The following is a 12,168-nucleotide window of genomic DNA, read 5'->3' on the forward strand; positions in this document are numbered from 1 at the left end:
CTCGCACAAAGGCACCCACATCCCTTCTCAATGTAGGCCAATAGAAGAATGTCTCAACCGCTTTAACTGTAGCATCGATACCACGATGCCCTGCATACGGTGGGACATGACTCTCTTCCATAACTTTGCGTCGCAATGGCTTTGTGACACACAATCTGCCATGCATCATCATGAACCGATCTTTGAGAAGATAGTGTTCATGACGTTGTCCATGCATTAGCTGCTCAAAGACTCTTGCAAAATCTTCGTCATTTTCATATTGTTCCCTCATATCATCAAGTGCATGATGATAAGGAATCGACACAGCTGAAATTTGTGGCTTCCTTGACAAGGCATTAGCCACAACGTTCTTCTTGCCTTCCACATGCACAATCTGAAAATGGAACATGGACAAGATATTTGCCCATCGCATATGCTTCTCAGATAACTTTGTCTGTGTCAAGAAGTATCGCAAGGTCTGATGGTCCGTTTGGACAACGAAATCTACACCTAGCAGGTAGTGTTAACAACTTAAGAGCGCATGAATCACAGCCAGTGACTCTTTCTCATAGACCTGCATGGTCATCTCTGGCCCTTGCAAAATTCTGCTCTCATAGGCTACTACCCTGCCATCTTGCATTAGCACTGCACCAATGCTACTACCACAAGCGTCACACTGGACCACAAATGACTTCCTAAGATCTGGCAACACAATGACTGGATCTGAAGTCATCTTTTCCTTTAAGAGATTGAAAGCTGAAATCTCTTTCTGTGTCCATCTAAAGGTGACTGCCTTCTTTTGAAGAGCATGTAAAGGTGAAGCAATCTCAGCGAAATTTCGGATAAACCTTCTGTAATAGGAGCATAGTCCCAAAAAGCTTCGGACATCATGCACCGTCTTCAAATTTGGCCATGACTTGATCGCTTCAACTTTTGCAGGATCCATTCTGACACCATCCTTTGAGACAATGTGTCCCAGAAAGTGGATCTCTTCCAGGAAAAATTCACTTTTCTTTGCATTGATGAGCAACCTATGACTGCGTAGCTCTTTGAACACAATGGCCAAGTGATGCCTATGCTCCTCTTCATTCTTTGAGTAGACTATCATGTCATCAAAGAATGTACCAACAAACTGCTGGTGTGGACGGAAAATTCTGTCCATCATCCTATTGAACGTAGCAGGAGCATTTGTGAGACCAAAGGGCATCACTAAAAATTCGTAAAGGCCAAACGTCGTTCTAAAAGCAATCTTGTGCACATCCTCTGATCTAATGCGGATCTGATGGTACCCACTCTTTAGATCTGTCCTGCTAAACATAGCTGCTCCTTCTAATTTGTCCATAATATCATCAATTCTAGATATACGGAACCTATTTTTGATGGTATTCTTGTTCAGTGCACGGTAGTCGATGCACATACGCCATGAGCCATCCTTTTTCTATACCAACAACACTGGAGAACAGAATGGAGATGAACTGGGCTGACCCCTTTTCTAACAACTCCTATACTTGGCCCATTATCTCTTTCTGTTGAGCCGCACTAACCCTGTACGGAGGCTTATTTGGTGGGCTATTGCCTGGCACCAAATCTATCGCATGGTCCTCGGGTCTCTCTGGCGGTAATTGAGACGGTAATGAATCGGAAAACCAGTCACTATACTGTTAACATTGACCTTTCTTTATCTAGCACAAATAAATTTGATTCATCACAATCTGACACTTCACGTGCAAAAACCAAGTACGCAGAAAGATGCTTTTTCATTACAGAAGTAATAGCAGAAGCTGATACAGTGGGAATAGACTCCCCTTTAAGCTTTACATCCAGAATGTGAGTCTTTCCCCTGCTCTGTACAGTGATCTTTTTGTTGTAGGCATCCATGATTCCCTGTAAACGAAACAACCAAGGAATACCTAACAACACATCACATCCGTCCAGTGGCATGATGTAAAATTCTTCAGCATCTACATAGGACTGGATATGTAGGCGCAACTTTCCAATGATGGGTGTCACAGCCTCTGTATGGCCAGGACATGCCAAACCTGCCTCTGCTGTATACTCCATCTCTTCAGGTCTGATTCCCAACTTTGAAACCAATTCTGGGGAAATGAAGTTGGCTTTGGCACCTGGATCAAAGAAGATAAGCATTGTTTGATCCCTGACCTTTCCCCATGCTCTGCAAAGCTCACTTGCATCTGAATTTGGCTTGTCGCCCACCATATCTGGCACTAGACCAGCCATGGGCTTCTTTCCTTTCTTGTCTTCCTTGTCATCAAAATCAGCTTGCCTTTTCTTTGTAGGACAATTGTAAGCAATGTGGCCAGGCTTCTCACATATAAAGCATTTGTTCTCTGTCCTCAGGACCTTCTTTTGCTCTTCTGACTTGCGAGGAAAACGTCTTTTCCATTTCTTTGCTAGTCCCTTTTCTGATTCAGCCGTAGCTTTGCCTTTCCCTGCGTTGGTTGGCTCCTGAGTCACTTTCAGAGCCTCCTTGGGAACATACTTCTTCGCTGAATTTTTCTTGGCTGATCTTTCCTTGACGCCAGTATTGAATTAAATCCATGTGGACAGAGCTTGCCCTTGCGGCAATAAAGTTGTCCACCATTGTCCCGCATTCCCTGTCAAGAAAGTGGCTGCCTTGCGGACCTTTGAAGCCTCTGTAAAGTTTCCCCCTGCATAGGCCTTGTCAAATTGCTGGAGGAATGAGAGAGTCTTCTTCCTGTCATCAAACCCTGTAAAGGTCGTGAAAGTTACACCTTTGCCACCACCTTTGTACGGAGTTGGCCTCTCCAGCGGCGTTAAATTGTCATATGGAAGTGACTGAAACATGGGAACACTGTTAGGGTTCATCTGTGTTCCTTGGCCGCTATTAACTTGACCTGGAAATGCCATATTTGGCTGCTGATTTGTAATTCCAGCCATACCAAAATTTGCCTGTGGCATCCCAAATTGGCCCTGAGTGCTCTAAAACCCTGGTAGCATGCCCGCGACACCATACATGGGGTTAGGCATCATCGTTTGAGCACCCCCAAACACTGTTCCTGGCGTGTAAAACTGATTCCAGGTGCATGACCAGCCATGCTCTGGAATACCGATCCACCTCCAAAATAGCAAGGGTGTACTGAAGGTGGTGGGAAGACCTGGTGCATAGCCTGTAGGTTGCTTCCCTGCCCATTAGAACCAGCTATAGGCTGCTGAAAGGTGGCTGGCTGAACTAGTACAGCTTGAAATACTGGCATCTCAGCCACCTGTTCTTGCACCTTAGGCACAGGTTGTGGAGATTGCATGTTCTCCGTCAAGTGTACAGGTGTTTCCATTGACTGTGCAGTATGAATCACCTGTGCTCGAGCCTTAACAGGCTTTTGAATATGATCCAGTGACCCAACTTGCTGAGACGGAACAGGAGGTTGCAGAAAGGCTAAAAACCTCGGATTCTGCATTACTTGTGTGAACATAGCCACAGCAGTAGCCAATTGGGTCCCGAATATATCATCATCCGTCTGTGGTGGTCTTGAAGACTCACCCACTTCATGTGTCTGTTGACCCTGTGAAGAGGAAACCTCTTCAGTCACATCAACTGGTCTGTCAGCCATAATTACAATTCCCTGTGTGTTCTATGATCCCCTGTGTCTTCAAGCCCAATCTGACCAAGGCTCACTTCTATGGGAAAAAGTGATTTAATCCCGGCAATGGAACCATGAAACCGGCCTGTTCAATCCAAAAAGGGCGGTAGACTTTACTTTAAACCTTGATTTAGCTTTCACCCATTATTAGTCGTCTATTTTACCTATACTTTCAAGACACAACAAAGGGGAGAGGGATACAGGCTGCTAGATTGCACCTGTATGAGTAGACCGACACCAGATTGGCCCCTAACTTAGGCGCCCCTTTTGTATTTCTTTATTGTTCAAAAGAGGGAATAAACGTTGTGGTTCCCTACAAAGCTGCCCCGCACAAACTCGGCTGAATTTCCACTGTTCCGGCCTGATTTCGGAAGCATAACTGTACTAGGACACTTCACAGTCAGTATTCCCACGCATTGAATGACTTTCCCGACGCATACGGGCACTTTGCAAAACCTGGCGAGAATCTGCAGCACGCTGAATTCTCTGTTTTCAGCCCTGAAAATGCGCCAGATCGCCTGTACAGCGGTCCCCTTGCGTCCCCGAACTTCCTGGGGGTATTAGGGTCCGTTTAGGGCCAAAACCCTAAACCTGCAAAAATACACAGCAGGCTGTAATTTACTGTTTCGGGCTCCGTTTCGCGTGCCGGTCGCATCCGTAGCAAGTCCTCGAGCTCCCGCACCTGTAGGGCTACTTGCCCTTTGAATCGGATAAGATTTCTGGCGTGAAACCTCTCCGAATTCACCTGTACCTATGGGGGATTAGCCGCTAGCTAATCCAGTACCTGTGCAAGAGGCTCTTGCCTAGGCAATCGCGCATGAACCCACACAACTGTACATTGGTCAAATGAAGAGCCCACTAGTGGGGCATAACATACTGCCATAGGGGAGAGAGAGGGCAGTGCGTAGCGTGCAGGGCATCACTCCTGGCACCGCACTGTGCATAAGAGGGAAAGCAAGCACTCCATAGCTCTTAACCTGTGACAAATTCTGAAAATGAGCCTCTCCCAGCTTAAAATTCAGCGCCCCCTTCTCTTGCATGAGGAAAGTGCACCAGAAGGTGCCACTTGGCACATTTATAAGCATTTTCCCGTTTCGGGGTTGCCGCCTAAAAATCTCCCAACTGGTTGCCCAGTTGACTTCACGGCAGAATAAGAAAATGTTCCCCTTGTCATTCCGGAGGTAATGACACAAACACATTTTTAGGTCCCAAAATAGCAGTTCCCTAAATTTTAGGAGATGCTGCCATTGTATCTTTCTAGGTCATCCGACCCTCTTTGTACACTGTGGCCACATCCAGAACTAAAATGTAGCCTCTGTAGCAAAGGATTCCACTTTGGCTAGTCAATGACCCCACTTGGCTAACCATAGTCCTTGTCCAACTTTAGTGCTCTCTTGCCCTCAGGCCTGGACTCCCTCTGGACAGTTCCACACTAGCTATGCAATGCAGGGCAGTTAGATTTCCCGAGGGGTGTTTCCAAAAAGTGAAAGTAAATAGATAATAAGAAAGAAATCAACAAAAAGGATAAATAGTAGTCACACGCTGGTGACAGATTCCATCAGCACCACTCCTCTCTCTATTGCCATAGAGATATTTGCTTTAGATTGCACAAAGTCTGGTACAATGGTTCTAAATGTTGTGATTCTTGACGACGACCATGTCGACATCGATGACGATGTCGACGACGCGGACGATGTCGAGGCTAATGGGCTGAAATTTGAAAACGCTGGTTTGGGACCCCATTAGGTGTTGTCTCTTCTCTCTCTCTCTCTCTCTCTCTCTCTCTCTCTCTCTCTCTCTCTCTCTCTCTCTCTCTCTCTCGCTGCACTTTCTCTCACAGTTTCCACTCTCTTGTTTTGGTCATTGCACAATCTCTCATTAAGTCGAGAAAGGCTCTCCCTTCCCTTCAGTAAAAGGAACCTTGCGCACCCATTGATAACTCAACCGGAGCATACACCATCATTCACTTCCACTGCACATTACATTGGTATCACAGCTCTTTGACAATGGAACCACTTTTTTTTTTTTGCTCATTGTGATCTCACGTAACCCAAGACTACTTGGGCGTGTCCATCCCTACTTCATGTTTTTGAAGAGTGGTAGGTAACCCAGAAAAGACGGGCATGTCCGGCCTCCCCTCGTTCCTCTTTCCACTCATTGAGCGCGGACCTTGCACTTAGCGGCAAGCCAATCGACGTGAGGTGGGAAAAAGCAACCTTGGTGTGAGTGCAAGGCCGCCAAGGGGTGCACCCGCACGAAGGAGTTGAGCTTGGGTTCAGTAAGTATGATGGTAAGATGGATACTTCTGCGATTCATTCTTGGTTGCATCAATTTAATGCTTGCTTTTTGCGACTAACAAGAAAACCAACAACAATAAGGTTTTGACTGCTGTCATGTATCTAGCGGGTGATGCCATCAATTGGTATCAAGTTTGAAGGGAGTCACAGTTGGCCGAGCATCTCGAGCATGGCGAGGATGGCGTATCCCCCCCTCTCTCTCTCTCTCAAATGGTCGACTTACAAGACAAGCTCAAGGCTCGCTTTATGCCATCGCAGTACCTTGATTGGTTAAAAGAAGATTGGCGTGGTCTTAAGCAAAATGGCACTCCCGTTATGTCTTTTTCTAACCGTATTATTGAGATTGGCGTTCAATTGCACAAATCGGATGAAAAACGAAAGGAGGCTTGTTGTTTTGGGTTGGATGAGTACATCAAGTTCGATGTGCAAGTCTTCAACCCTACTGACTATAATGACGCTGTTAGAATCGCTCTAGCACAAGAAATGAAGCACAAAGAGAAGCGTGGACCACCAAGTACGAGCATTCCCCTTAAAATAAGAGGCAGCTCTCCGAATCTTGGAGTGCTCTGAATAGCGTCCTCCCGCGAAAGCGATGTCAAACTGCTGTATAAAAGACAGCCTTCGAAGCATCGGAGTATCCCGAAAAAGTTAAGTGCTTGGCCACCTTCCTTAAACTCTCGAACTTTCTTGCTTTTATCTTCGAGAAAGTCATATTGGTTGGCTTGTAAAAATTCTTCTTGTTCGCATAAAAGTTTCCGTTGTCAAGGTCTGAACTGTCCGTAGACAAGTCCTCTGTAGAAGTGTCACTCACTAGGCGAGACTTAGACTTCCTTGCCTTTTTCTTGCCCTTTCCGAAGCGTTGTTTCTTGCTTCGCTTTTTGCTTTTCCCGTCTTCTTCGCTCGAGTCTGAAGAGCTAGAAGAACTGTCAGAAGAAGAAGAAGAAGAACTGGGTAGCCCTTCAAACTTGACACGCTTCTTCAGTTTCTTTGCTTTATCAAATGTCGACTGACGACCCAAATATCCCGGGAAGTCAATACCTTTCTTCTGCTTTTTGCCGTGCTTTTTGCCTTTCTTTTGCACGTCGAAAAGCTGAGCAATCCGTGCATCAACCACGTTCTCCAGTTCCTTCTCCATATATTTCTTCGAGGCAGAAGGTTTCTTGAGAGCAGGTTTTGGGAGTGGTGTTGTGGTTCTTTGCCACTCCATCTGTACCTCTTCCAAAGAGGTCTGGTTCATATATTTTGCCATCTTCGGGTCCTTGGCAAAATTGAGCATCATCTTTGTTGCATCATCAATCAATTTCCAATGCTCCATCTCTTGCTACTCCGCTGGAGTAGGCCTAGGCTGGCCATACTCCGTGCCGGAATCTTCGTTGTGATCCCTGCCCGCATCTCCAGATGCAAAGGGAGTCGACTGATCATTGCCTGAAGCCATAGGTGCCGCGGGAAAAAAAATTCGGGGATCGGATTTCCCGTAGAAGAGAAATCAGTCGTGCTCTGATACCACTGTAACAGACTTGGACACTCCAAGTCAAGAATCAACCGCGACAGCACCAAATAACCACTTCAAAACAATTCACAGATCACAATAGATTTGCACTGGCCCGGCGGAGTTCCGTGCCTAGAGATATTGGCCCCACAGACTGGTGCCCCTTTCGGTATTTCTTTTTATATTAATCAATTCAAAGTACAAGAGAGTGGATCGGGATTCACTCTCAGACTCTGCGTCCAGATGCCCTGAGAAGTGAAGCCCTCACCACGTATTTAAAGGTACAAGGGATGCCCAAGAGAAGAGCCCCAAAAACTTTTAAAATAAAAAGCATTAGTTCTCTCTCCACCTTAGAGAGTCTTTTTTTTTTTTTTTAAGCAAGTTCTATCTCTTTCTCATGGCATGGAGAAAAAGCAAGATTCGCGTCACTCATCATTAAAAAAAATAATAATAATAATAATAATAATTTTAAAAAGCCTCCGTGATTTCCGAAAATTAGGGTTTTTGGCAAAAATTAGGGTTTTTGATGTCCGCCACGTCATCACTTTGTGACACATACCATTTTCAGCCCTAGCGTTTTTGCATCTGCCAGGCATTTCAGCGTTTTGCAGATCTACCGCGACAGAACCAACACAAACATCAGCGTTTTCAATTTTCAGCAGTTAGCACCCGCAATAGAACCCCCGAACCTCGCAGATCTCACCTTCCCGCAGCAACTCCTCACCGCACGGTCAGATCCCGCCTAGCTTGCAGATTCAGCCCGGAAAACGCCGATTTCAGCATCTGCATTTTCGGCACGTTGTCGTTGCATCGTCGTCATCGACATCATCACCGACATAGAGTCAGAATTCAACAGATAAAGATTTGCCGATTTCAGCCCTTAGCATTTTCAAATTTCAGCCCGTCTCGTCGTCATCCTCATCGTCGGCAAGTCCAAGCATTGTAGAGATTTGTGCAATCATAAGTAGACCGCTCTCGTCATAGAGAGTGGGGCCTTCGGAGGAGGGTTTGACAACGTTCTGGTGTCGTATTCTCTTCTCTCTCTATCTCTTAGTCTCAGCACCTTCATTCACAGTGTTCATCACTTTGTTTGTGTCCATTGCACTCCCTCACTAAAGGAACGGAAGGCTATCCCTTCCGTAAGTAAAAGGAACCCTTGAGCACAGTTCGAAGCACTCATCTTGAGCAAAGTTCAACATTCACTTCCGTTGCACCTTACATTTTGGAGGCTGATAACTCTGATTTTCATCCACTTCTCTACATTTTTGAGCTTCCCGAGACTTTACCTAGGACCAAGGAGCTCATGTTCAACATTGGAATTAGATGCGTGTTTACAGGGCCGTTTTGCTGCGTTTTCAACGATACGCAGGTTTTGGCAGCCATGAAACTCTTCCCCTTTTGCATCTATTTGTTCACAGATGCATTACACGTCAAGCGTAGAAGAGGGGGCACTCGATTTATGCTGGGGGAATGCTTCATTGAGAACGAACCTGTATAACAGGTTAAGAGTGTGCAAGCTTTCCCTCTCATGTACAGTGTAGTGCAAGAAGTGATATCCTACACACTCTACACTGCTCTCTCTCCCCTACGTGCAGTAACGTGATGCCCCACAAGAGGGCTCTTCATTTGCAGTCTTAATGCAAGAAGGTCATGTGATTGCCTATGAAAGCTGATTGTTTTCAAGGCCAGAATTGACAGCACAGATTATGAGAAAGAGCTATTGGCACTGATCCATGCTCTTGCTCAATGGCGACATTACCTACTCGGAGCTGATTTCACAGTCTTTACTGACCATCAAAGTTTACGCTACTTCTTGTCACAGAAGCAGCTTTTGGAAAAGCAGATGCGGTGGGCTAACATCTTGTCACAGTTTCACTTCCAAATTGTCCATGTTCAGGGACAGAGAACTTGGTGACAGATGCATTGTCTCAGAAGCCCCTAGTCTTGGCTATTTCTGCGGTTCATCATAGAAGCTTAGAGGACGTGGTTGATCAGTACGCCACAGATCCGGATTTTCTGATGTATTCACTCGAATACATCATGGGGAGGTAATAGCGGGATATTCCATACGAGATGGCTACTTGATGAAGAAAACGATGTTGTGCGTCACACAGCCGTTGAGGAAAAAGGTTTTGACTGAGTGCCATTGTCCACCTTCTATGGGTCACCGCAACATCAACACCACCTTGAATGGTGTGAAGCGTTACTTCTTTTGGCCGAGACTCAAGAAAGATGTGGAGGACTTTGTTCGCAATTGTTTAGTATGCCACAAGGTCAAGTTTGACAGGCATAAGGCACAGGGATTACGACTCCACCTTCCTTAAACTCTCGGACTTTCTTGCTTTTATCTTCCAGAAAGTCATATTGGTTGGCTTTATAAAAATTATTCTTCTTTACATAAAAGCTGTTGTCGTCACTATCCGAAGACGAGTCCTCTAGAGAACTATCAACAATTGGGCGAGATTTAGGCTTCTTTGCCTTTTTCTTGCCCTTTCCGAAGCTTTGCCTTTTGCTTCGCTTTTTGGCTTTTCTGTCTTCTTCGTTCGAGTCAAAGGAGCTAGAAGAACTCTCAAAAGAAGAAGAAGAAGAAGAACTTGGTACTCCTTCAAATCAAACACTTCTTCTGCTTTCTTGCCGATGCAAATGTAGACTGACGACCCAAATAACCTGGGAAGTCAATTCCTTTCTTCTGCTTTTTGTAGTGCTTTTCTGCTTTGTTCTGCGCGTCAAAAAGCTGAGCAATCCGTGCATCAACCACCTCTTCTAATTGCATCTTTTACCAAAATAATTGGTAACCCAGAAGCACCCTCGGTGTAAAAATTGCCACGTCAGTAAATATGTACGTTGCTACGACACCGTCAGTCCATACAATCTGGGGGTTCGCACCCTAATTCCCGCAAATCCTGAGACTATACAGACTGATTCCCATGAAGAGCGCCAATATTCCCACGATGCAGTTTCGGCCAAACCGAGGCTCTCAGGTTCTGCTTCTAGAGGGCTCTTCTTTGCTCCAGTGGGGTACAGTCCTGCCATGTCCTCATTTGTGACACGTTCCCTTTTATTGAAGGCTGTTATTCCCATTCCAAAGAGTCCCCTGTTCCTCAAAACCTTCTCACTCCCTTGTGACTAGGAACCGACATTCTAGCTGCTACATAAGCATAAGCGCACAACTCTAGGAGACTATGATGTCACGGTTTAAGCATAAGCGCACAACTGTAGGAGACTATGATGTCACGGTTTTAACAAAACGAGTGTTCCCCCCCCAATACATCCATTGCTCGAAGCATGTATTATATTTGCAGATACCAGTAACTGTTAAGGTTTCATTTTCAGCTGTCTTCGTCCATATGATGTTCAAAAGGATTGACTACGTCTCTGGCTAAAATGCTTCTAAAACTTTCGTGCTTTTAATGAGAACCAATAAGTTGAGTTACTGATGCACCTTCCCCAGGAGGGTTGTGCATGCATTACTATTTTTTTAGATTCACACACACACACACACACACACACACACACACACGCACGCACACGCACACGCACAAGAATAGTACAATAGAAGCACCTTAAGGATGCCGCCTTTCAGCATTATCTTCTGCCGTTCAGGGGGCACTCCAGTAAGATCAAAGAGCTGACACTTGAATACATAAGGGGGCTGCGTCGTGTCTATCTCAACGGAGGAAAACACTTCCTTCTGCCATTTCACGCTTACTGCAAATCGCCAGGACCAATTCTTCAACTCTCAGAAAGCCTTCCAAACGAGATAGAAAAAGTGAGCGACGTACCTTTCAACATGCTGTGCGAGGAGCTTTTGCTTACAGAAGCTTCTGCAAACAGCGTGGCGATGTCGCGAAGTGAAACACACGTAACAGGGAGCGAGCTGTAATATGTATGCTTCAGTAATTTTGGTTCGCGCGTATTCATATACGAAGTTCGAACCCTCTTCCACTAACTCTAACCCTCACGCCCTCTATGCTACGTGTCAAATAACTAGCATGCGGATCGTAGGGAGGGGAGATGAGTGAGAGAGAGGAAGGATCGAAATAATCACGACTTTAAAGTTTCAAATGATGAATGTGGCAGATTAGTAAATGAAATCACGTCATCTAAATTAAATAGCGACGTTTCAAAAAATAATATTTCTTTGTGAGGCCTGGGTGTCCTTGTGGAGTGTTGTATCTACGCGCGCCTGAAATATTGTGTTGTAGAATGTGGTTGATTTCTAGTGTGTGTGCTTTGTAGATACTAGTCTTGTTGTCGAGGATTTCTTTCATCACCAACCTTGAGGAAGGTAGACTATGCATGTGAAAGACCTATAGTTGTGACAGTAGATACAAGTTGTATAGGGATTGGATGGTCAATTGGACAAGATGACGAAAAAAAGGAAACAAGTATGTGGTGAGATTTGGGCTAAGGTTCTAAGTTCTCGCCAACGAGACTATGCACAGGTAAAAATAGAATTTTAAGGAGTAGTCACAGCATTGAGATACGACAAGAAGTACTTGATAAGGGTATCTATGGTAGTAGAAATCGATTGCTTACCTCTTCTTGGAATGATTACAAATTTCTCAACTCCTGACATTGTAATGCATTTCGGGATAGCTTACATCAAGTCCTTGAATTGAAGGTTCAAACATATAGCAAAGAAGGATAATCCAATGGTGAATATGCTATCTAGAGCAAGGTATGAAGATTAAGAGAACATAATCATGGAGGGAGATGATGTAGGTACAAAGTTTTACACCATGCACATACAAGAAGTGATGATCTATGCCTAGCAAATGCA

The 12,168-nt window shown here is 45.1% G+C and overlaps 1 protein-coding gene across 2 annotated transcripts in view; it reads right to left on the reverse strand.

The window, feature by feature from the left end:
• The window catches only part of LOC147466192 (ubiquitin carboxyl-terminal hydrolase 7-like), a 57,808-nt gene extending 46,493 nt beyond the window's left edge, over positions 1–11,315 (reverse strand). For both annotated transcript variants that reach the window (XR_015189755.1, XM_086524575.1), the window contains exons 1-2: positions 11,168–11,315; positions 10,948–11,093 (exon numbers count right to left, since the gene is read on the reverse strand). Coding sequence is in view for 1 of the 2 variants with exons in the window: in XM_086524575.1 (XP_086380701.1) it covers positions 10,948–11,093; positions 11,168–11,306 (285 nt within the window). In the remaining variant the exon portion in view is untranslated. The remainder of the gene's footprint in view (positions 1–10,947; positions 11,094–11,167) is intronic.
• Between the last annotated feature and the right edge of the window lie 853 nt (positions 11,316–12,168).

The sequence above is a fragment of the Adiantum capillus-veneris genome, chromosome 1, assembly GCF_014529385.1.
Source record: "Adiantum capillus-veneris isolate H3 chromosome 1, ASM1452938v2, whole genome shotgun sequence".
In the NCBI taxonomy this organism is placed as follows: domain Eukaryota; kingdom Viridiplantae; phylum Streptophyta; class Polypodiopsida; order Polypodiales; family Pteridaceae; genus Adiantum; species Adiantum capillus-veneris.